At 41.3% G+C, this 25596-nt stretch overlaps 1 protein-coding gene across 1 annotated transcript; it reads left to right on the top strand.

Annotated features, from left to right (window-relative positions):
• Nucleotides 1–638: 638 nt before the first annotated feature.
• LOC130282140 (pulmonary surfactant-associated protein A-like) lies at nucleotides 639–25596 on the top strand. Its single transcript, XM_056530081.1, has 4 exons — nucleotides 639–814; nucleotides 899–1006; nucleotides 4297–4380; nucleotides 25152–25596. The coding sequence occupies exons 1-4, from the start codon at nucleotides 643–645 to the stop codon at nucleotides 25535–25537; spliced, it is 750 nt and encodes a 249-aa protein (XP_056386056.1). The 5' UTR covers nucleotides 639–642; the 3' UTR covers nucleotides 25538–25596.

Here is a 25596-nt window from a genome sequence, read left to right as displayed (position 1 = left end):
AACCACAGAATGGACAGTGGAGCTGAGTTCTAAAGCAGCAGACTGCATATTCTTCATTGTATAATATTGTGTTGTACCTATAGTACAACCCTTTAAGGTTAGTGAGCACTAAGGTTTTTCTGAAAGTTGCGCTTCTTGCCAGAGCATATTATCTTAGAGTGTCACATTTTTGTATTTTTGTTTTTTGTGTCTTTTTGACCTGTGCTTCAATAAATTACTCTCACTAAATTTTTCTCACTAAGATATATATCAGTTTTTTAAGCCCTTCCTGGTCCATAACATAATGCTGATGGATTAGATAGCATTTCATGGTGACAGAAGTACAGTAAGTAATTGTTACATTTACTGGCATATACTTGTCATACTGGCTTGTTTTTCCAAAATAACTCTTCTTATTTCTTTAGGCTAAATTAACAAAAATGCAATTGCTCCACCCACAACCATAATTTTCCAATATATATAGGTGTGCATGTTACATTTAGGCAGTAAACATTTACTCAAAGTATTTGCTTATATAATTATTCTTAGAATTCAGAGGTAAGTTTGGGAATTATTCTCTTTAAATCACATAATATATCTGTTGTCTACATTTTGGCTACACTGTCTTTTATTTTGTCCTTGTAGATTGAAATTTCTTGGAATATGAAAATTCTGCAGGTGTTTAGTGTGGTTCTGCTTGGCATAGCCTTGGTGTACTCCACTGAGATATGTCAGGAGTCAGACTATACCATTATCAAGTGTGGAGCTCCAGGAAGAGATGGTGCACCAGGCAAAGATGGGAAAAATGGGTTAAATGGAGAAAAGGGAGTAGCAGGTAATGTGCAGAAGAGATTTTCAAATAAAGATTGACATTTAAAAATGCTGTATGTAAGAGACTTGTTTTCTAAATTGATTTAAGGCCCAAGAGGACCACCTGGACTTCCTGGTGCTGATGGACGTCCAGGGAAAAATGGCGAACAAGGACCTAAAGGCGAGAAAGGTGAAAAAGGAGATAGTGGAGCCTCAGGTAAGGACACTTTGTTCCTATATCTTCTATTGTATTACATTTTTTTTCTGTCTTCTCTTTAGGTATTATATTTTGGATTAAATTGAAAATTAATAGTTATAATAACATAAATAACTAAATATTTTATAGAAAAACATTTTGCTTTGATAGTTATAGAAAATATTGTTATGCTAAATTGTTTATTACTATATATTGAGAAACTTTACACCTTTGGGCTAGAACTCCACTGAGATTTTTGCCCTGCGATTTTTGTGGCATAAAAATGCCAGCAAAAACACCAGAAAAACTGCCACAGTTTTTCCCTGCGTTTTGGCATTTTTTCTGGCGTTTTTTCTGGCGTTTTTACCTTTGTGTGGAATTTTCCGTTTTTGGCCCCTTCCTTTTGCCTTTTTTTTTTTTTGTTACAAAATAGTTGGGTACCAAAAAAAAAATAAAAAAATAAAGGATGCAGTAGGGATGTAAAAATGTATTTAACTAAATGTTTATTTTTTATAACAAAATTTTTATAAATTTTTTTATAAAGTGTGTGTGTGTTTCACTTTTTTTTTCTCTTTTTTTTTCACATTTTTTATGTAGTACTATTACTCCCAGCATGGAACAAGACTGTTCCATGATGGGAGTAGTAGTACCTGTACTATAGACATATCGCCCTGGCTGTCAGTCTGACACCCGATGCGATCGTCCATAATATAGCAGTGATGAGGCTCTATACAGCGCTCACATCTCTACACTATTGACATCACTGGCCGTTCATATTTTCCGCCCAGAGCTGTGATTGGCCGGATGGTTTCAGCCAATCACAGCTCTGAGGAAAAGATGAGTGAATGAGTGGCCGGCCCGGAGTACAGTGCAGAGCAGGAATGTGAGCAATGTATACAGCCGCTCTGCATCTCTGCTATAGACAGGATTGTCACAGCGGGTGTCAGTAGTGACACCCGCTGTGATGTGTCCTTTAGCAGGCACTACTAATCCCAACATGGTGCACACTCTGCTCCATGCTGGGAGCTGTAGTACCTGCATTAATAGACAGATCGCAGCGAGTGTAACTTCTGACACCTGCTGTCTATTAATGCAGGTACTACAGCTCCCAGCATGGAGCAGAGTGTGCCCCATGTTGGGAGTAGTAGTACTTGTAGTTAAGGAAAGATCACTGCGGGTATCACTCCTGACACCCGCTGTGATCCTCCTGTATAATGTATAGATGCAGCGGCCGGGACCATAGAAGAGCGGCCGCCGCATCTATACATTAAACAAGAGGATCGCAATTAGGATCTGTCAATTAGTACAGGTACTAATACTCCCATCATGGAACAGTGTGTTCCATGTTGGGAGTAGTAGTACTACCTAAAAAAAAAAAAAGTGAAAAACACGCACACACTACATTTTTATTATTGTCGGCTACATTTTTAGCGCTTTACCCGCTCACATAAATTGATCCCTGTTTAAAAATTAATAAACATTTCGTAATAAAAAAGATACATTTCGTTAAGTACAATTTTTTCCATCACTACTGTATCTTTTTTATAAATAAATTTTTATGGTACCCAACGAAATTTTTATAAAAAAGGTATCTCCATAATTTTTTTGGATCGCTAAAGTCAAAAAAAGAATAAAAATCACCTGCAAAAACGCAAAATTTAAAACCAACATGGCATTTTTCTTGACATTTTTGCTCTCCCATAGACTTCTATGGGATGAAAACGCCATGATTTCGGGGCAAAAAACGCCAAACTAGGCATTTTGAAAATCCAGCCTCTGACACCAAAATTGCTGAAAAATGCCAAAAGGATTAAAAAACCACTAAACTAAAAAACGCCAAGTGAATCTGGCATTTTGCAGTTTACCATTGACTTGCAGCTAACATCTGGACGCTGCGTTTTTTCACTGAGAAAACTTCGTGCGGGAAAATTGGCGTTTTGACAGCGTTTTTGCAAAAAAAAACCTCAGTGGAGTTCAAGCCTTAAAGGGGTATTCCAGGCAAAAACTTTTTTTTTTATATAGCAACTGGCTCCGGAAAGTTAAACAGATTTGTAAATTACTTCTATTAAAAAATCTTAATCCTTCCAATAGTTATTAGCTTCTGAAGTTTTCTGTCTAACTTCTCAATGATGATGTCACGTCCCGGGAGCTGTGCATGATGGGAAAATATCCCCATAGGAGCTGCATAGCTCCTGGGACATGAGTCATCAGAAAGCAGTTAGACAGAAAACAGCAACTCAACTTCAGAAGCAAATAACTATTGGAAGGATTAAGATTTTTTAATAGAAGTAATTTCCAAATTTGTTTAACTTTCCGGAGCCAGTTGATATATAAAAAAAAGTTTTGGCCTGAAATACCTCTTTAATGTTAAATGTAGGCAATTTAAAGTGTACCTGTTGTTAACAAAATGTAGATAATACCATTATATGTATATTTGTAATATACTTGGGTTAAAAAAATGTGTATATTTTTGTCCCTACAGCTATTGTCTGTGTGTCTCTGAGAGGAGTCCAAATACAGGAAGTGTGGGTGGACAAGCAGGGCTCTGTACACTGAGGACAAGCAGGGCTCTGTACACTGAGGACAAGCAGGGCTCTGTGCACTGAGGACAAGCAGGGCTCTGTACACTGAGGACAAGCAGGGCTCTGTACACTGAGGACAAGCAGGGCTCTGTGCACTGAGGACAAGCAGGGCTCTGTACACTGAGGACAAGCAGGGCTCTGTACACTGAGGTCAAGCAGGGCTCTGTACACTGAGGACAAGCGGGGCTCTGTACACTGAGGACAAGCGGGGCTCTGCTCATATATTAGGATGATTGATAAGCCAGGAGCCTGCACAGAGCCCTCCTTGTCCTGCCCTCACTTCCTGTATTTGGACTCCTGATAGAGACACACAGGCAGTAGCTGCATTTGACTGCATTTTTTCACCCAAATATACCCTTTTTTTTTTTAGCAATGTATATTACAAATATACATATAATGGTATTATCTACATTATGTCAAAAGTTCTCCACAGCTGCTCCCTACCTGGTTGAACTTGACTCAGAAGTCTCTCCCTGTACGTCTATAGGAAGAAACTTGTCAATCAAGATCAGCGAGGCAGGTAGCAGTGGTGGAGAGCTGCTTTTCTGGCTGCATACTTAGTTCCTGGCTACTCCTCCCACAGCAATTCTGAGTAAATAATTGTAAGGAGGGTGTCTAGCCCTGTATCATGCTGCCTGGGGTTCAATTAACATGAAACAGCTGACAGGTTCCCTTTAATATTTTCTAAAATTTTAAGTATACTTTTAACCTTTATAATGTATTTTTCAGTGCTTGAACCTCTTAAATTTCAATTGGGCATTTTGGATAGAAGATTACTGAAAGTGGAGTCAAACGTGCAAACGCTTAGAAACGGTTAGTGATGAAATTTATATTCTTGTTTTCTTAAAAACAGTTATATAAACAGTAAAGAAGAATGTGGACATCACAAAGATTAGAGTTGGGAAAACCCATTATAAATACATTATCTAATTGCAAATTCAAGTGTGACAGTTTTATCTGGTGGCACAGGAATTGGTGGGAAAGAAAAACACATTGGGGAACATTCATCAAAACTTGTGCAGAGGAAAAGTTGACCTAAGACCTGATCGCGTCTTTCATGTTTCAGAAGCCTTTTGAAAAATGAAAGAAACAATTTGGTTACTATGGGCAACTGGTCAACTTTTTCCTCTGCATAGGTTTTGATAAATCTCCATTGTCTAATCACATTTTTTTTTTTTTACTTTCTATTTACTATGGGAATTAAAAGATTCATAGCTTTTTCTTGGTGGAAATTTCCAACCATTTATTTCCAACCATCTATTTATATTAGTAACTAGGTAAGGTTGTGAGAATATGTCCCCTTTTCCAGCCAGCCTCGCCCCTTTTCTGACTGATCATGCTCCTTTTGGGGTTTGAAGGCATCTTTTGACGATATGTGGCAAAAAATCGGACACAAATACAATTTGTGGTTCAATGTGCCAAATTGTGGTGCACAGTCCGACAAAAACAGGTCAGGTTTACAATAGTAAATCAGGATCAATGTCTAATCACAAATTTAAGCTTTCCAGGTTTTCATAGTAGAACACAAATATCACACAAGGTGCCTGGTGCATTACCCCGAGAGCACAAGGTATGAATAGATGTAATCTGCTCGCCTGGTGCGCAATGAAAATGCGAGCATAACCCAAACATAGTGTGTAATATGATGAGGTCCGGGAGTATTGCTGAGCCATAGGGGCGCAGAGAGAGAACGGAGTCCGTCTGCAAGAACACAATCAACAAAGGAAAAACGAAAAATCCCTCTATAAGCACTACTTCTCCTTATGGAATCACACATAGGATGAAGTAATGTAGAACTCAAGTTTTCATTGAATTCTACATTACTTCATTGTATGTGTGATTCCATAAGGAGGAGTAGAGCCTATAGAGGGATTTTTCATTTCTCCTTTGTTGAAGGTTTTCAAAAACACAAACAAACAAATAAAACACAAACAAAAACAGGGTTTCTTTTTGAGTTTTCCAAACACACTAGCCCTGATTTACTAATGTAAACCCGACACCGTGTTGGTTGTGTGCCAGATTCTGGCACATTGCACCAGTAATTCTGTTTGCCCCAGAATTTGCGCCAAAATTGTAAAAAAAAAAACAACCAACTCTCCATTTTACTGAGAAAACCCAAAAAGGGTGTGGCCATTTGGTAAAGGGGCATGGTCACCAACATTTAAAAAAAAAAAATCCCAATATATTTACTAAGGCTTCCACAGAAAATGTGGTGGATTGGAGCTGAGGAAACCCAACAGCTCAGAGCAGGTGTCAAAAAAAGCAAAATGTAGGGAAAAATACAAAATTTAGGGATACATTAGTAAATACCGTGGAAAAATATCTGCTGGGAAAAAGATGCGCTTATCATTAAATTGCCACTGTCAAATTTTTTTTTTTTTATATGTTGCACATCTTGGCAAAACATTAACTTTTCTAAAATACTTCATAAGAAAATTTTATTTCCTTTTTATAGAAATCATGGCTTATAAAATCATGGCTTTGCCCAAGCTACAGCACAGGCATGGTCAAAGTCCAGTAAGTTAGAGTGGGCAGGCACTCCTCTGTGCTCTCTCCTGTCTGATAGTACTCCTCTGTGCTCTCTCCTGTCTGATAGTACTCCTCTGTGCTCTCTCCTGTCTGATAGGACTCCTCTGTGCTCTCTCCTGTCTGATAGTACTCCTCTGTGCTCTCTCCTGTCTGATAGTACTCCTCTGTGCTCTCTCCTGTCTGAGAGTACTCCTCTGTGCTCTCTCCTGTCTGATAGGACTCCTCTGTGCTCTCTCCTGTTTGATAGTACTCCTCTGTGCTCTCTCCTGTCTGATAGTACTCCTCTGTGCTCTCCTGTTTGATAGTACTCCTCTGTATTCTCTCCTGTCTGATAGCACTCCTCTGTGCTCTCTCCTGTCTGATGGGACTCCTCTGTGCTGTCTCCTGTCTGATAGCACTCCTCTGTGCTCTCTCCTGTCTGATAGGACTCCTAGGTGCTCTCTCCTGTCTGATAGCACTCCTCTGTGCTCTCTCCTGTCTGATAGGACTCCTCTGTGCTCTCTCCTCTCTGATAGGACTTCTCTGTGCTCTCTCCTGTCTGATAGTACTCTGTGCTCTCGCCTGTCCGATAGGACTCCTCTGTGCTCTCTCCTGTCTGATAGCACTCCTCTGTGCTCTCTCCTGTCTGATAGCACTCCTCTGTGCTCTCTCCTGTCTGATAGGACTCCTCTGTGCTCTCTCCTGTCTGCTAGGACTGCTCTGTGCTCTCTCCTGTCTGATAGTACTCCTCTGTGCTCTCTCCTGTCTGATAGATCTCCTCTGTGCTCTCTCCTGTCTGATAGGACTCCTCTGTGCTCTCTCCTGTCTGATAGTACTCCTCTGTCCTCTCTCCTGTCTGATAGCACTCCTCTGTGCTCTCTCCTGCCTGATAGCACTCCTCTGTGCTCTCTCCTGTCTGATAGTACTCCTCTGTGCTCTCTCCTGTCTAATAGTACTCCTCTGTGCTCCCTCCTGCCTGATAGGACTCCTCTGTGCTCTCTCCTGTCTGATAGTACTCCTCTGTGCTCTCTCCTGTCTGATAGAACTCCTCTGTGCTCCCTCCTTTCTGATAATTCTCCTCTGTGCTCTCTCCTGTCCTATAAGACAGAGAACAGCTAGCCCACCCTAACTTACTGGACTTTCTCCATGCCCGAGCTTCATCATGGACAAAGCCACGAATTTATAAGCCATTTCTATAAAAAGGTAAGACATTTTTTATGAAGTATATTAGAAATGCTAATATTTTGCCACGATGTACGACATATAAAAAGTTTTTGAGTCTGACAGTGCCCATTTAAGCCCTTAAGGACCAGGTCAATTTTCACTGTAGGACCAGAGCGTTTTTTGCACATCTGACCACTTTCACTTTAAGAATTGATAACTCTGGGATGCTTTTACCTTTCATTCTGATTCCGAGAATGTTTTTTCGTGACATATTCTTCTTTATGTTAGTGGTAAAATTTTGTCGATACTTGCATCATTTCTTGGTGAAAAATTCCAAAATTTGATGAAAAAATTGAAAATTTAGCATTTTTCTAACTTTGAAGCTCTCTGCTTGTAAGAAAAATAGACATTCCAAATAAATTATATTTTGATTCACAAATACGATATGTCTACTTTATATTTGCATCATAAAGTTGACATGTTTTTACTTTTGGAAGACATCAGAGGGCTTCAAAGTTCAGCAGCAATTTCAGCAGCAATTCAGCAGCAATTCAGCAACCAATTTTTCACAAAATTTTCAAAATCAGAATTTCTCATGGACCAGTTCAGGTTTGAAGTGGATTTGAAGGGCCTTCCTATTAGAAATACCCCACAAATGACCACATTATAAAAACTGCACCCCTCAAAGTATTCAAAATGACATTCAGTAAGTGTCAACCCTCAAAGTATTCAAAATGACATTCAGTAAGTGTCAACCCTTTAGTTGTTTCACAGGAATAACAGCAAAATAAAGGAGAAAATTCTAAATCTTCATTTTTACACTCGCAAGTTCTTGAATACCTAGTTTTTGAATTTTTACAAGAGGTAAAAGGAGACAAATCCTCTCAAAATGTGTAAATCAATTTCTGTCGAGTAAGGAAATACCTCATGTCTGTATGTCAAGTGTTCGGTGGGCGCAGTAGAGGGCTCAGAAGGGAAAGAGCGACAATGGGATTTTGGAGACTGAGTTTTTCTGAAATAGTTTTTGGGGGGCATGTCAAATTTAGGAAGCCCCTATGGTGCCAGAACAGCATAAAACCCTCAACATGGCATACCATTTTGGAAGCTACATCCCTCAATGCACGTAACAAGGAGCTTTAACACCCCGCAGGTGTTTGATGACTTTTCGTTAAAGTCGAATGTGTAAATGAAAAAAAAATTTTCACTAAAGTGCTGTTTTTTTCTCCCAAATTTACCTTTTTTTTAATAAAGGGTAATGGGAGAAATGCCCCCCAAAATTTGTAACCCCATCATTTTTGAGTATGGAAATACCCCATGTTAGGATGTAAAATGCTCTGCGGGCGAACTATAATGCTCAGAAGAGAAGGAGTCATATTTGGCTTTTTGAAAGCAAATTTTGCTGAAATGGTTTTTGGGGTGCATGTCGCATTTAGGAAGCCCCTATGGTGCCAGAACCGCAAAAATACCTACATGGCATACTATTTTGGAAACTGCACCTCTCAAGTAAAGTAACAAGGGGTACAGTGAGCCTTAACACCTCACAGGTATTTCACGACTTTTTGTTAAAGTTGGATGTGTAAGTGAAAAAAAAATTTCACTAAAATGCTGGTTTTTCCCCAAATTTTACATTTTTACAAGGGGTAATAGGAGAAAATTACCCCCAAAATGTGTAAGCCCATTTCTTCTGAGTATGGAAATATCCCATGTGTAGACGTCAAGTGCTTTGCTGGCGCACTGCAATGCTCAGAAGAGGAGGAGCGCCATTGAGCTTTTGGAAAGGGAATTTGTTTGGAATGGAAGTCAGGGGCCAAGTGCGTTTACAAAGCCCCCCGTGGTGCCAGAACAGTGGACCCCACCACATATGACCCCATTTTGGAAACTACACCCCTCACAGAATTTAATAAGGGGTGAAGTGAGTATTTAAACTCCACTGGCGTTTGACAGATCTTTGGAACAGTGGGCTGAGCAAATGAAAAATTATATTTTTCATTCTCACGGACCACTGTTCCAAAAATCTGTCAGACACCTGTGGGGCGTAAATGCTCACTGTACCCCTTATTACATTACATGAGGGGTGTAGTTTCCAAAATGGGGTCACATGTGGGGGGGTCCATTGTTCTGGCACTATGGGGGCTTTGTAAACACATGTGGCATTCAATTCCGGACAGATTTTCTCTTCAAAATCCCAATGGCGCTCCTTCTCTTCTGAGCATTGTAGTGTGCCAGCAGAGCACTTTACATACACATATGGGGTATGTTCTTACTCAAGAGAAATGGGGTTACAAATTTTGGGGAGCTTTTCTCCTATTTTCCCTTGTGAAAATGAAAAATTTTGGGTAACACCAGCATTTTAGTGAAATTTTTTTTTTTAAATGTTCCCATCCAACTTTAATGAAAATTCTTGAAACACATGTGGGGTGTTAAAGTTCACTATACCCCTTGTTACGTTCCATGAGGGGTGTAGTTTCCAAAATGGGGTCACATGTGGGTATTTATTTTTTGGCGTTTATTTCAGAACCGCTGTAAAATCAGCCACCCGTGTGCAAATCCCCAATTTAGGCCCCAAATGTACATAGTGTGCTCACACTCCTGAGCCTTGTTGTGCGCCCACAGAGCATTTTACGCCCACATGTGGGGTATTTCTGTATTCAGGAGAAATTGTGTTACAAATTTTGGGGGTCTTTTTTTCCTTTTACTTCTTATGAAAATAAAAAGTAAAGGCCATCACCAGCATGTTAGTGTAAACATTTTTTTTTACACTAACAGGCTGTAGACCGCAACTTTTCCTTTTCATAAGGAGTATAAGGAGAAAAAGACCCCCAAAATTTGTAGTGCAATTTCTCCCGAGTACGGAAATACCCCATATGTGGCCCTAAACTGTTTCCTTCAAATACGACAGGGCTCCGAAGTGAGAGAGCGCCATGCGCATTTGAGGACTAAATTAGGGATTGCATAGGGGTGGACATAGATGTATTCTATGCCAGTGATTCCCAAACAGGTTGCCTCCAGCTGTTGCTAAACTCCCAGCATACCTGGACAGTCAGTGGCTGTCCGGAAATGCTGGGAGTTGTTGTTTTGCAACAGCTGGAGGATCTGTTTTGAAAACACTGCTGTACAATACGTTTTTCATTTTTATTGGGGGGGGGGGGCAGTGTAAGGGGTGTATAAGTAGTGGTTTACCCTTTATTATGTGTTAGTGTAGTGTAGTGTTTTTAGGGTACATTCGCACTGGCGGAGGTTTACAGAGAGCTTACCGCTACGAGTTTGCGATGCGGCGAAAAATTTGCCGCAGCTCATACTTGAAGCAGGAAACATACTGTAAACCTGCCTTGTGAATGTACCCTGTACATTCACATGGGGGGGGGGGGACCTCCAGCTGTTTCAAAACTACAACTCCCAGCATGTACTGACAGACCGTGCATGCTGGGAGTTGTACTTTTGCAACAGCTGGAGGCACACTGGTTGGAAAACCTTCAGTTAGGTTCTGTTACCTAACTCAGTATTTTCCCACCAGTGTGCCTCCAGCTGTTGCAAAACTACAACTCCCAGCATGTACAGATCGCCAAAGTGCATGCTGGGAGATGTAGTCATGCAACAGCTGGAGGTACGCAACTACAACTCCCAGCATGGTGAGACAGCTGTTTGCTGTTTGGGAATGCTGGGATTTGCAGTTTTGCAACATCTGGAGGGCTACAGTTTAGAAACCACTGCACAGTGATCTCCAAACTGTGGACCTCCAGATGTTGCAAAACTACAAATCCCAGCATGCCCAGACAGCAATCTGCTATGTGGGCATGCTGGGAGTTGTAGTTTTGCAAGATCTAGAGGGCCACAGTTCACTGCACAGTGATATCCAAACTGTAGCCCTCCAGCTGTTGCAAAACTACAAATCCCAGCATGACAGCTGTCTGGGCATGCTGGGTGGTCTCAAACTGTAGCCCTCCAGATGTTGCTAGGCAAGTTACCGGCTTCCGTCGGATCCAGGGAGCCATCTGCACGACATGCCGCCCGCCGATCTCCGACACCGATCGTCGCCCGCAGCCTCGCCCGCAGGGTAAGTGGATCGTCGGCGCTGGTCCTCTGTCGTTTCCCCGTTCTGCCCCGCCTATTGTGGGTGAGCAGGATGGGGAAAACGAAAGTTAACCCCGCCCCGATCTGCTATTGGACGTCACTTCTAGACACCCAATAGCAAGGATAGGATGGGTGGCACCCCTGCCACCTCACTCCTATCCCTTCAGGGGGATCGTAGGTATCTTAGACAACCGCGATCCCCCTTATATTCCAGGTCACCAGGTCACCATAGAACCGTAATGACCCGTAAATGCGCAAATCGCAAGTGTCAATTCACTTGTGATTTGCGCCGATCGCCGACATGGGGGGGTCTGATGACCCCCCTGGACATTTGCACAGGGTGCCTGCTGATCGATATCGTACAGGACCTCCCTTGGTCCTTAACCCCTTAACCCCATTTTGGCCTTAAGGACTCAGACAATTTAATTTTTACGTTTTCATTTTTTCCTCCTCGCCTTCTAAAAATCATAACTCTTTTATATTTTCATCCACAGACTAGTATGAGGGCTTGTTTTTTGCGCGACCAGTTGTCCTTTGTAATGACATAACTCATTATATCATAAAATGTATGGCGCAACCAAAAAACACTATTTTTGTGGGGAAATTAAAACAAAAAACGCAATTTTGCTAATTTTGGAAGGTTTCGTTTTCACGCCGTACAATTTATGGTAAAAATGACATGTGTTCTTTATTCTTAGGGTTAATACGATTAAAATGATACCCATTATGATTTTTAGAAGGTGATGAGGAAAAAATGAAAATGCAAAAACGGAAAAATGCTGAGTCCTTTAGGGGTTAAACTACTCTAGTGATTATAATTGCTATAATACAATAACCAAGATATTACTACAGCACCTACAGCCTTGGCTTCATACCAAAACAGCAAAAACTTTGTAAATTTAACCGGTAAATTTCACCTCATCTTATCTAAAGCCTCAAAATAAAACCAATATATGAATAATTTTCAAGTGAAGAACAAAATCAACCCTTATTTTTATACACAAACAGCATTATGGTAATATGTATGGTGATAATAAATTTCTCCTTGTATACTGATATTTTTGTTAATATTGGTCGCTGTATATAGGATTTGGTCAATAAAAGTACAATGGTAATAAGTATGGTAGTAATATTCCTCTCTCTATACTGAAAGTATTGCTAATATTGGTCTCAGTTTACAGGATTAGGTCAGTCACAGTATGATGGTAATATGCAAGCTGATATTTTCCTTTGTATACTGGTATAATTGGTAATATTTGACAGTATACATGATTTGGTCACTAAAAGTATGATGGTAATGTGTATGGTATACGTATGGCTCCTTGTATACTGTTAATAACAATACTATGTTGTCTGTAAAATGCATATATTTATTTTCTTTGCGTGTGTGTGTGTGGAGGGAGGAGTGTAAAAATATGTACACTTATTGACAAAAAAAATAACATGGGGAGAAGGAGTTGTTGGACTTTAACCCCTTTAAGGACCAAGGGTGTACAGGTACCTGTACGCCCGAGGGAATTTCAGTCCCCGCTGTGCACTGGGCGGGGACCAGACCGGGATCACTGCTGATATCTATCAGCAGGCACCCCGTGCAAATGCCCAGGGGGGTCCTGAGACCCCCTCATGTTAGCGATCGCCGCAAATCGATGGTGAATTCACACCGGCGATTTGCGGCTATTCAGGGTCATACGCTCTCCGGTGACTCGGAAAATAAGGAGTATCGGGGTTGTCCAAGACACCCACGATCCCCCTGAAGGGATAGGAGTGAGGTGGTAGGGGTGCCATCCCTCCTATCCCTGCTATTGGTCGTTCAGAAGTGACGACCAATAGCAGATCGGGGGCGGGGTTAATGTTCAGTTCCCCCGCTCAGCCCACCCACTGAAGTCCGGACAGAGAAGGGGAACCGACGGTGATCGGTGTTGAAGGTCCACTCACCATCGGCAGCGGTAGCGGGAGGCGGCAGCAGAGGACGGTAATGCGGCTCCCTAGATCCTACGGAAGCTGGTGGTTTGCCTAGCAACTTATCGAGGGCTACAGTTTGGAGACCAGTATACAGTGGTCTCTAAACTGTAGCCCTCCAGATGTTGCAAGACTACAACTCCCAGCATGCCCAGACAGCTGTTTGCTGTCTGGGCATGCTGAGATTTGCAGTTTTGCAACAGCTGGAGGGCTACAGTTTGGAGATCACTGTGCAGTGGTCTCTAAACTATGGTCCTTTAGATCTTGCAAAACTACAACTCCCAGCATGCACACACAGCAAACAGCTGTCTCGGCATGCTGGTAGTTGTAGTTGCGTACCTCCAGTTGTTGCATAACTACATCTCCCAGCATGACCTGCGGCGATCAGAACATGCTGGGAGTTGTAATTTTTCAACAGCTGGAGGCACACTGGTTGAAAAATACTGAGTTAGGTAACAGAACTTAACTGAAGGTTTTCCAACCAGTGTGCCTCCAGCTGTTGCAAAAGTACAACTCCCAGCAAGCATGGTCTGTCAGTACATGCTGGGAGTTGTAGTTTTGAAACAGCTGGAAGTTTGCCCCCCTCCATGCGAATGTACAGGGTACATTAACATGGGCGGGTTAACAGTGAGTTTCCTGCTTCAAGTTTGAGCTGCAGCTAATTTTTCGCCACAGGCGCGAACTCCTAGCGGGAAGCTCACCGTACACCCCCGCCAGTGTGAATGTACCCTAAAAACACTACACGACACTAACACATGATAAAGGGTAAAACACTACATATACACCCCTTACACTGCCCCCCCCCCCCCCCCCCAATGAAAATGAAAAACTTATTGTACGGCGGTGTTTTCAAAACGGAGCCTCCAGCTGTTGCAAAACAATAACTCCCAGCATTTCTTTTTTTTTTTTATCAGAAAATGTTTATTGAACATTTAGTTTTTTACAACAAACAACAAAACACCAAATCACAAACATCAGCAATAAACAATGTATGTACAAAAAATAGAAAACTTTATTGGAATAGTACATATAATAAATTGAGATAAAATAGCACAGTGCACAGAATTGATAAAATACAGGAGGTATAGGCAACAAGCACTGGAGAAAATGCATACAAGTGCCAATACATGGTAGTTTAAAGGGGTACTTCAGTGCTTAGACATCTTATCCCCTATCCAAAGGATAGGGGATAAGATGCCTGATCGAGGGAGTCCCGCCGCTGGGGACCCCCGTGATCTTGCACGCGGCACCCCGTTTGTAATCAGTCCCCGAAGCGTGTTCGCTCCGGGACTGATTACCGGCGATTACAGGGCGGCGCGTGACGTCACGCCCCAGCCCCCTTGTGATGTCACGCTCCGCCCCTCAATGCAAGCCTACGGGAGGGGGCGTGACAGCTATCAAACGGGGTGCCGCGTGCAAGATCATGGGGGTCCCCAGCAGCGGGACTCCCTCGATCAGTCATCTTATCCTTTGGATAGGGGATAAGATGTCTAAGCACCGGAGTACCCCTTTAAGGTATAAGCATATCATAATAGGTACATATCAACCCTACAAATGATAACAACCGAAACATAGGCACAAAAAGAGATCATAATAAATCAGTGTAGAGCGATATGCCACCTGCACTTACCCCAACGCACATTTCGCGCTACTGCACTTTGTCAGGGGGTGTGGCTACAGCTGACTCTAGGTGTAGGTTATATATAGCTAGGGAACCAATCAAATGGGAGGAAAGCAATAATGGACATCGCTGCCAGCCAAGCACACTGATCGCCCACCAGTGATGCTGGATTACCAAAATAATATGCGCCGCAGCGCTAGCTGATGAGAAGCCGAAGGTTCCGATCACGTGTTCAAAATAGATCACGTGACCGGGTGCTACAGAAGGCGCAGACACTCAAACTCCGGAGCGGCAAGGTAAGGGAGGGCGGTACTGCGAATGACTCGATCACATGACCGGACAAGGTGGCGTAACAGAGTACGTCATGCAGCAGCGCAGGCGCCCAAAAGGAGAGCATACAAAGGATCTAAACATATAATTTATATGTGACAAGGGATGCAAGAAATGCAATGAAAGAATGAAAAGATGTATGCAGTGGTATAAAGAAATGTTAATAAATGTGAAATGGATGTGAAAGTAATGATGTGAAAGATGTGGAGATTTGAAAGTGTGACTATATGTGCAATGAATGACTAAAGTGATATAAAGAATGTGGATGTGTGATGACAAGTAGGAAATGTATGTGAAAGCTGTAATGAGAAGTGTAATTGGGCAACAATGAGTGGAATGCATAGATAATATAAGGGCAGATACCCAAAATAGTGACCAAAAATTGAAAAAACCATGGGCAATTAAAACAAGTAAGTAAATAGTAATTTTAACATAAAAAACAGTAAAGTGCAAGTGGCAAATGGATAAAGGAATAAAGTGCATAGCATAGTAGCAGATGAACTCCCCAATGAATTCCCAAATGGCGTACCTGTAGAAAAACAATACAAAAATTTAAACACAAGATACCTTGCGAACAGTGAATTTGAATTAGAGATAGACACTATGGGGCAGACCAAATGAACGATATAGAACTGGACAAAAATTATAAGACATCAAATAAAAGGGGCATAACTGAGGTGGTCATTAAGGCCGCGGGGTTGCATTGTTCTTAGTTTCACAATCCACTTGGTTTCGCGTTGCGCAAGCTGCCTCTTCCACTCCCCTCCTCTTGGACCAATGAAGATTCTGTCGATACCATGAAATTTGAATCCAGAAGCATCACACTCATGATGTATTCTGAAGTGTCTAGGGATCACCGATAACGAAGACATATCATCCAGATTGGCTGCTGCTTGAATGCCAAGGATATGCTCCCTGATCCTCCGTTTGAATGGACGAGTCGTCATCCCCACATAAGTAAGGCCACATGGGCACGTAGCATGGTATATAATGCCCAATGTATGGCACATGATGTTATGGGTGATCTTGAAGTCCAACCACTGGAATCAGAGAAAGAGGTGTCATCAACCAAATTTCGACATGCCAGACATCTGCCACATAGTTTACAACCTCATTTGGGTGCACTACTCCCAAATAAATTCTTACTTTGAGGTCCCAAGTAATGACTATGGACCAATTGGTTCCGTAAATTAGTTGACCTTTTGTATGATACCGAAGGGAATTTTTTAATGTAAAGACTGAGCGTGGGGTCCAATGTAAGTACATCCCAATATTTAGCCAGTGCATTTCTGACTTCATTAGATTGTGAGTGAAAAGAGGTGATGAACCTCACCTGATTGTCATTTTTGTCCCTTCGCCGTGTTTGAAGTAAAGAGTTGCGGTTAGTAGACTTTGCTTTGTGATAGGCTCTCTGGATAGTGCGTTCATCATATCCACGATCTCTGAATCTCTGGCTCAATTCGCGGGCTCTTTTTTCGAAAGATTCTTCTGCGGAACAGATACGTTTAATACATAAGTGTTGTACAACCGGTATACTCTGAATGAGTTTCTGGGGATGAGATGATTTTGCATGTAGGAGAGAATTAGTAGCAGTACTTTTCTAAATAGGTCAGATTGAATGTTATCATTCATATCAACACCAAATGACACGTCAAGAAAGTCGATGTTACTCCTACCATATTTGAAAGTCAACTTGATGTTCAGGTTGTTGTGGTTCAAGTCCTCAATAAATTGACAGAGTTCAGACACCGATCCCTACCAGATTATTATGATGTCATCAATATATCTGGCCCAAGATTGGACCCTGTCAATCAAAGGGTGTCAGTAAAAAAGATGGTACATTCCCAGGCGCCTAGAAATAAATTCACAAAGGAGGGTGCACAAGCCGCCCCCATTGCGGTACCTTGGGCCTGGAGATAGAAATTATTTTTGAACATGAAAAAGTTGTGTAAGTGCGAACTGTAAAAGTTTGATGATCAACTCCAAGTCGATGCATCCTGCGAAGTACATCGGTAGTATCCTTGAGATATGATGGTAATGTTTCCACCATACCTTGCAGGACTGAATCAATCAATTTACAGATTGGTTCACATAAATTGTTCCTACCTGCTATGATAGGACGGCCTGGGGGGCTGGTAGGATGTTTGCGAACTTTGGGAAGTAGATATAGTGTTGCCACTGTAGGGTTGTCCACAAGGAGATATCCCATCTGTTGTTGCGAAATGATGCCTCTGGATGTCGCTTGGAGTAGAATCTTTTTTAGTTCATCCTGAAATTTAGAAGTGGGGTTAAAAGTAAGCTTGTGATAGCATTTGGTATCTTTTAGCTGCCTCATCACCTCTTTCTCATATGCCGTAGCGGGCCAAATAACCACGTTGCCACCCTTATCAGATGGTTTAATTACCACGTCTTTCATCTGTTGTAGTTCTTTAAGGACCCTATGCTGACTCACAGAACAATTATGATGTAAGTGATCTCCACTAAAATTCTCAATTTCCTAATTGCACATGTCGCTAATTGCACAAAAAGATCAATATTTGAGAACAAAGACAGTGGAGGGCACTGCCACTTGCACTTTACTGGTTTTATATTAAAATTACTATATACTTACTTGTTTTTATTGCCCATGTTTTTTTCAATTTTTGGTGACTATTTTTGGTATCTGCCCGACTTATATTATCTATGCATTCCACTCATTGTTGCCCAATAAAAAAAAAAGATGACTCTACAAGAACATACGAGTGTAAGAAATGAAGATTTTGAATTTTCTCCTTCACATTGCTGCTAGAGATGAGCAAACTTACGGTAAATTTGATTCGTCATGTACTTCTCGGCTTGGCAGTTGATGCCTTATCCTGCATAAATTAGTTCAGCTTTCAGGTGCTTCGGTGGGCTGGAAAAGGTAGATACAGTCCTAAGAAAGAGTCTCCTAGGACTGTATCCACCTTTTCCAGCCCATGGGAGCACCTGAAAGCTGAACTAATTTATGCAGGATAAGTCATCAATAGTGTTGCTCGCGAATATTCGCAATTCGAATATTATTCGCGAATATCGCATATTCGCGAATTCGCGAATTTCGCGAATATAGCGCTATATATTCGTAATTACGAATATTCGTTTTTTTTTTTTTTTTTTTTTTTTCACAGTACACATCACAGTGATCACCCCTCTCAGCTTCCAGCTTGTGTGGTGTAAAGAAGGCTGTAATACTACTGTGTGAGACTGGCGTGCTAAATTTCGCATATGCGAAAATTCGCATATGCTAATATTCGCATATGCGAATTTGTACGCATGTTACTCTTGCATATACTAATATTCACATATATTAATTTTCGCATACGCGAATATTCGCATATGCGAAAATAAAACGAGAATATAACGAATATGCGAATATTCGCGAATATAAGACGAATATTCGTCCATATATTCGCGAATATTCGCGAATTCGAATATGGCCTATGCCGCTCAACACTAGTCATCAACTGCCGAGCCGAGAAGTTTGTGGCAAATCGAATTTACTGTAAGTTCGCTCATCTCTAATTGCTGCTATTCCTGTGAAACACCTAAAGAGTTAACAAACTTTCTGAATATCATTTTTAATGCTTTGAGGGGTGCAGTTTCTATAATGGGGTCATTTATGGGGTATTTCTCACAGAAAAGCCACTAAAATCCACTTTAAACTTAACTGGTCCCTGAAAAATTCAGATTTTAAATTTTTCGGGAAAATTTTGAAAATTGCTGCTATATTTTGAAGCCATTTAATGTCTTCAAAAATTTTAAAAAGTCAACTTTATGATGCCAACATAAAGTAGACACATTGTATTTGTGAATCAATGTATAATTTCTTTGGAATATCCATTTTCCTTACAAGCAGAAAGTTACTTTGTTAGAAAAAGGAAACATTTTCAAACTATTCATCAAATTATGGGATTTTTCACCAAGAAAGGATGCAAGTAACGACAAAAATTTACCAGCATGTTAAAGTAGAATATGTCATGAAAAAACAGTCTCGGAATCAGAATAAAAGGTAAAAGCATCTCAGAGTTATTAATGCATAAAGTGAGAGTGGTCAGAATTGCAAAAAAGGGCTAAGTCCTTAAGGTGATAATGGACTGAGTCTCTAAGGGGTTAACACCCTACAGATGATTGACAAACTTTTATTAAAGTGGGACATGAAAATGAAAAATTTTATTTTTTTCACTAAAATGCTGGTGTTACCCCCAATTTTTAATTTTCACAAGGGCTTTTGGAGAGAGAATTTGGTTGGAATAGAAGTCGGGGGGCATGTGCATTCACAAAGCCCCGTGCTACCAAAATAGTGGACCCCCCACATACCCTATTTCGGATGTAACAAGGGCTGCAGTGAGCATTTAAACCCCATTGGCGTTTGACAGATCTTTGGAACAGTGGGCTGTGCAAATCAAAAATAAAAATTTTCATTTTCACGGACCACTGTTGAAAAAATCTGTCAGGCACCTGTGAGGTGTAAATGCTCACTGCACACCTTGACACATTCCGTGAGGGGTGCAGTTTCCAAAATGGAGTCACATTTGGGGGGGTCTTCAGTTCTGGCACCATGGGTGCTTTGTAATCGCACATGGCCTTCTATTCCAGCCAAATTCTCGCTCCAAAAAACAAATATTGCTCCTTCCCTTCTGAGCTCTGTAGTGCGCCCGCAGAGCACTTAACATCCACATATGGGGTATTTCATTACTCAAAAGAAATGGTGTTACAAATTTTGGGGGGCTTTTTTCCTATTACCCCTTGGGAAAAAGAAAAATTTGTGGTAACACCAGCATTTTAGTGAAAAAAAAAAAAATGTCAATTTTCACGTCCAACTTTGACGAAAATTTGTCAAACACCTGTGGGGGCGTCATGAAGACCAATAGCAGATCAGGGGCGGGGGGGGGGGATTAACTTTTGTTTTCCCCATTCTGCCCACTCACAGTAGGCTGGGCAGAACGGGGAAACCGACGAGGAACGGCGCCAAAGTCCATCTGCCCATCTGTGGCGGCAGCAGGCGGCAGCAGGCAGCGATCGGCGGTTGTGATCACCGGCAGAAGAGGATGGCTATGCAGCTCCCTGGATCCTACGGAAGCCAGTGAGTTGCCTAGGAACATCTGGAGGGCTACAGTCTGAAACCACTATACAGTGGTCTCCAAACTGTAGCCCTCCAGATGTTGCAAAACTACAACTCCCAGCATGCCCAGACAGCTGTTTGGGCATGCTGGGATTTGTAGTTTAGCCACAGCTGGAGGGCTACAGTTGGGAGATCACTGTGCTGTGGCCTCTAAACTGTGGCCCTCTAGATCTTGCAAAACTACAACTCTTAGCATGCCCACACAGCAGTTTTCTGTCTGGGATTTGCAGTTTTGCAACATTTGGAGGGCCACAGTTTGGAGATCACTGTGCAGTGGTCTCTAAACTGTAACCCTCCAGATGTTGCACACTGCAAATCCCAGCATGCCTAAACAGCAAACAGCTGTCTCAGCAGGCTGGGAGTTGTAGTTGCGTACCTCCAGCTGCTGCATAACTACATCTCCCAGCATTACCTTCGACGATCAGTACATGGCGGGAGTTGTAATTTTGCAACAGCTGGAGGCACACTGGTTGGAAAATACTGAGTTAGGTAACAGAACCTAACTGAAGGTTTTCCAACCAGTGTGCCTCCAGCTGTTGGAAAAGTACAACTCCCAGCATGGACGGTCTTTCAGTACATGCTGGGAGTTGTAGTTTTGAAACAGCTGGAGGTTTGCCCCCCCCCCCACCCATGTGAATGTACAGAGTACATTCACACGGGCGAGTTTACAGTGAGTTTCCTGCTTCAAGTTTGAGCTGTGGCAAGTTTTTCGCCGCAGTGCAAACTCCTAACGGGAAACTCACCGTAACCCGCCAAACACTACACTAACACATAATAAAGGGTAAAACACTACATATAAACCCCCTTACACTGTCCCACCCAATAAAAATGAAAAAACTTATTGTACGGCAGTGTTTCCAAAACGGAGCCTCCAGCTGTTGCAAAACAACAACTTCCAGCATTTCTGGACAGCCACTGACTTTCCTGGCATGCTAAGAGTTTAGGAACAGCTGGAGGCACCCTGTTTGGGAATCACTGGTGTAGAATACCCCTATGTCCTTCCTTATGCAATCCCTAATTTAGTCCTCAAATGCGAAAGGCGCTCTCTCACTTCGGAGCCCTGTCGTATTTCAAGAAAACAGTTTAGAGCCACATATGGGTTATTTCCATACTCGGGAGAAATTGCACTCCAAATTTTGTGGGGCTTTTTCTCATTTTACCCCTTATGAAAAGGAAAAAATGGGGACTACACCAGCCTGTTAGTTTAAAAAAAATAAAGATTTTTACCCTAACATGCTGGTGTTGCCCCATACTTTTTATTTTCACAAGGGGTAAAATGAGAAAAAGACCTCCAAAATTTGTAACACAATACCCCATATGTGGGGTGTAAAATGCTCTGCAGACGCACAACAAGACTCAGGAGTGAGAGCGCTCTATGTACATTTGAGGCCTAAATTGGTGATTTGCCCTGGGGTGGCTGATTTTACAGCGGTTCTGACATAAACGCAAAAAAAAAATACCCACATGTGACCCCATTTTGGAAACTACACCGCTCACGGAATGTACCAAGGGGTATAGTGAGCCTTAACACCCCACAGGTGTTTAAAGAATTTTCATTAAAGTTGGATGGGAAAAAGAAAAAAAAATCACAAATATGCTGGTGTTACCCTAAATTTTTCATTTTTACAAGGGAAAATAGGAAAAAAGCCCCCCAAAATTTATAACCCCATTTCTTCTGAGTAAGAACATATCCCATATGTGGATGTAAAGTGCTCTGCTGGCACACTACAATGCTCAGAAGAGAAGGAGCGCCATTGGGCTTTTGAAGAGAAAATTTGTCTGGACTTGAAGGCCATGTGTGTTTACATAGCCCCCATAGTGCCAGAACAATGGACCGCCCCCACATGTGACCCCATTTTGGAAACTACACCCCTCATGTAATGTAATAAGGGGTACAGTGAGCATTTCTGCTCCACAGGTGTCTGACAAATTTTTGGAACAGTGGTCCGTGAAAATGAAAAATTTAAATTTCAAACGCTAGTGGGGTGTAAATACTCACTGCACCCCTTATTAAATTCTGTGAGGGGTGTAGTTTCCAAAATGGGGTCACATATGAGGGGGTCCACTGTTCTGGCACCACGGGGTACTTTGTAAATGCATATGGCCCCTGACTTCCATTCCAAACAAATTATTTCTCCAAAAGCTCAATGGCGCTCCTCCTCTTCTGAGCATTGTAGTGTGCCAGCAGAGCACTTGACGTCCACACATGGGGTATTTCCATACTCAGAAGAAATAGGGTTACAAATTTTGGGGGCATTTTCTCCTATTACCCCTTGTAAAAATGTAAAATTTGGGGGAAAAAAATGCATTTTAGTGAAAAATCCAACTTTAACAAAAAGTTGTCAAAAACCTGTAAGGTGTTAAGGCTCACTATACCCCTTGTTATGTTTCCTGAGGGGTCTAGTTTCCAAAATAGTATGCCATGTGTTTTTTTTTTTGCTGTTCTGGCACCATAGGAGCTTCTTAAAGGGGTACTCTGCTCCCCAGCGTCCACAAAATTCCACCTCACTCCGGAACATTGAGTTCCTGGACGCTGTGTGCAGGCTTCCGTTACACAGTTTATCGAGGAATTTTATTATGGTTCATAACAATGAAATTTCTGCTTTACGTTTAATAATTCTTAAATCCATCCCAATGGATAAACCCAATCGGTTTCAATATTTAATTAATAGAGAATCTTACTGTATATACACCCTTTCTACTTTAACACCGCATGGTCTGAATGAGACCATAGAGAACACTCGTTGATCAACGACCGTTCCCTCTGCTCTTTTGGGGGGGGGGGGGGAGACCAGAGGGAACGGTCGTTTTTTTCTCCCTTATTGTTTGTTACTTTGTCAAAAGTTCATATGTTTGCAACTCTTTTTTCTAATATGTTTTTTAATACATGTATTATATTTTTATTATTTTACATGATTTTTAATGACTATTTCCTATACAAATGCATTCGATAAAAATTTTTTGGACTTACATGTCCAGTCTTTGTAAATGCATTTTCTCCGGTACCTATTGATCCTTAGTGATTGAAGGTCCCTGCTGTGACCAATTAGTGCCTTGATAAAATGCATCACTTTGTTGTTCTCACCTATACCTGATGAAGCTGCTTAGGCAGTGAAATGCGTTGCATTCTGGGAAAATAAAATACCTTGGCTTCTATCTACCTGGTTGTTCTGTGTCCAGCGCCACGCTGAGTCGGCATCTCTTCTGAAGCTTCTCACTCCTGACTACAGTGAAAATTGGCTGGATCTTTAAGGGGTTAAAGGGGTACTCCAGTGGAAAACATTTTGTTTTAGGTCTTTATAAGTCAACTGGTGCCAGAAAGTTAAGCAGATTTGTAAATTACTTCTATTAAAAAAATATTTACCCTTCCTGTACTTTTTAGTATAGGAAGGGCAAACTTTTTTTTACTGAGAAAATTCTGTTCTTTTGAATTTCTTTTTTGTCTTTTCCACAGTGCTCTCTACTGACACCTCTGTCCATGTCAGGAACTGTCCAGAGCAGCAAAGGTTTGTTATGGGGATTTTCTCCTGCTCCGGACAGTTCCTTATACGGACATCAGGTTTCAGCAGAGAGCACTGTGGACAAGACAAAAAAGAAATTCAAAAACAACAGAATTTCCCCTGTAGCATACAGCTGCTAAAAAGTACAGGAAGGGTAAAGATTTTTTAATAGCAGTAATTTACAAATCTGTTTAACATTCTGGCACCAGTTCATTAAAAAAGTTTTCCGCCGGAGTACTCCTTTTAGTATCAGGGAGCAAGGGCTTACCTGTACACCCTTCGTCCTCAACAGGTTAAATTAAACTTTGTATGTGTGAATGTAATTATTTTATATGTAACTGATTACAATATTATAGCAATAGGATAACATTTATTAAACAAAATGGTAAAACGAAAGGAGTCTCTAGTAGCCTGTTGGGCCGGCTCTAAGGGATATGTCTAGGCATTGAAACATACACTATTATCATACATAGAAAGCTGTGTACACTATACTATACTTAACTGGGCAAAGAGGCTACAGTGAGCTGGGATCAAGGGATCTAAGGGGGAAGAAACTGCAAATAGGTGCAGCATTTACTACCTCCTTTCTGCCTAAAGCCATTTATTGCCCCTTTAGATCCCTTAATTGCCCCTTTGTTTAGTTTCCCTTTAGTGACCTTTTTTATTCTTAGCTCTTTGAGAAGCAGCAAAATGGCAGGAATGTTTAATGAAGACTATTTAAAAGGTAGCTTAGTGTTGCAAAAATGGACAAAAAATAGTGAATGTGTGTCCTTAAAGGGTCTGTGGCTAATGACTTGGTTATAGATAGCACAGGACTTCTTCATAGGTCTTGTGGAGTCTATACATTGTTGGTCTCAGCTATATGGAGGAGTGAGGGGGACCTACATAATATTAGCCAGGTGGTTTTAATGATATGGCTGATTGTCTTATAAAACTTAATATAATGGCCCAGTCCAATAATGTTAGGGACAAACAAGTCTGATTTGCCCATAGAAACCAAACACAGCTTAGGTTTCATTTTTTTACATAGCTATGGAAAAATGAAAGCTAAGCTGTGACGATACTATAGTAATATTGGGGGGGGGGGGGGGGGTATTAAAACCTATGCAGAGGAAAAGTTGACCAGTTCATTTTTTAAAAGGCCTCTGAAAAATGAAAGAAGCGATCTGATTGGTTGTTATGGGCAAGTGGTTAACTTTCTCCCTGCATAGGTTCTGATAAATCTCCCCCATTGTGTCTGGGAGCTGTCGTTGTATGTAATATTTACCAATCTGTATTCTCTTTATTTCAGCTTTAACATTTTCTAAGAGTGCAGCAGCAGCTGGAAACAAGATCTATATTTCACAAGGTGTAACGGCGAATTACAATGATGCCATAAACACTTGTGCCGGAACAGGAGGTCAATTGCCTATACCACTGAATGAAGATGAGAACAACGCTGTAAAGAAAATAGTGAATCAATATAATTTCTTTGCATATCTGGGTGTAAATGACCTTCAGGATGAAGGAACATTCAGATATCTAAATGGTGAAAAGATTAAATACTCAATCTGGTATGATAATCAACCAGATAATTATAAACTAAACGAAGATTGTGTGGAAATGTATGGGGATGGGAAATGGAATGATCAGAATTGTAATGAAAAACGTCTGATCATCTGTGAATTCATTTTGTAAGTTTGAAATATTAATAAAAAGTGTCCTCTAAAGGCATTAAAAATTATTCCTAAATGGAA

Source organism: Hyla sarda, chromosome 7 (genome assembly GCF_029499605.1).
Source record: "Hyla sarda isolate aHylSar1 chromosome 7, aHylSar1.hap1, whole genome shotgun sequence".
NCBI lineage: Eukaryota > Metazoa > Chordata > Amphibia > Anura > Hylidae > Hyla > Hyla sarda.
This window is presented reverse-complemented; position numbering and strand designations above follow the sequence as displayed.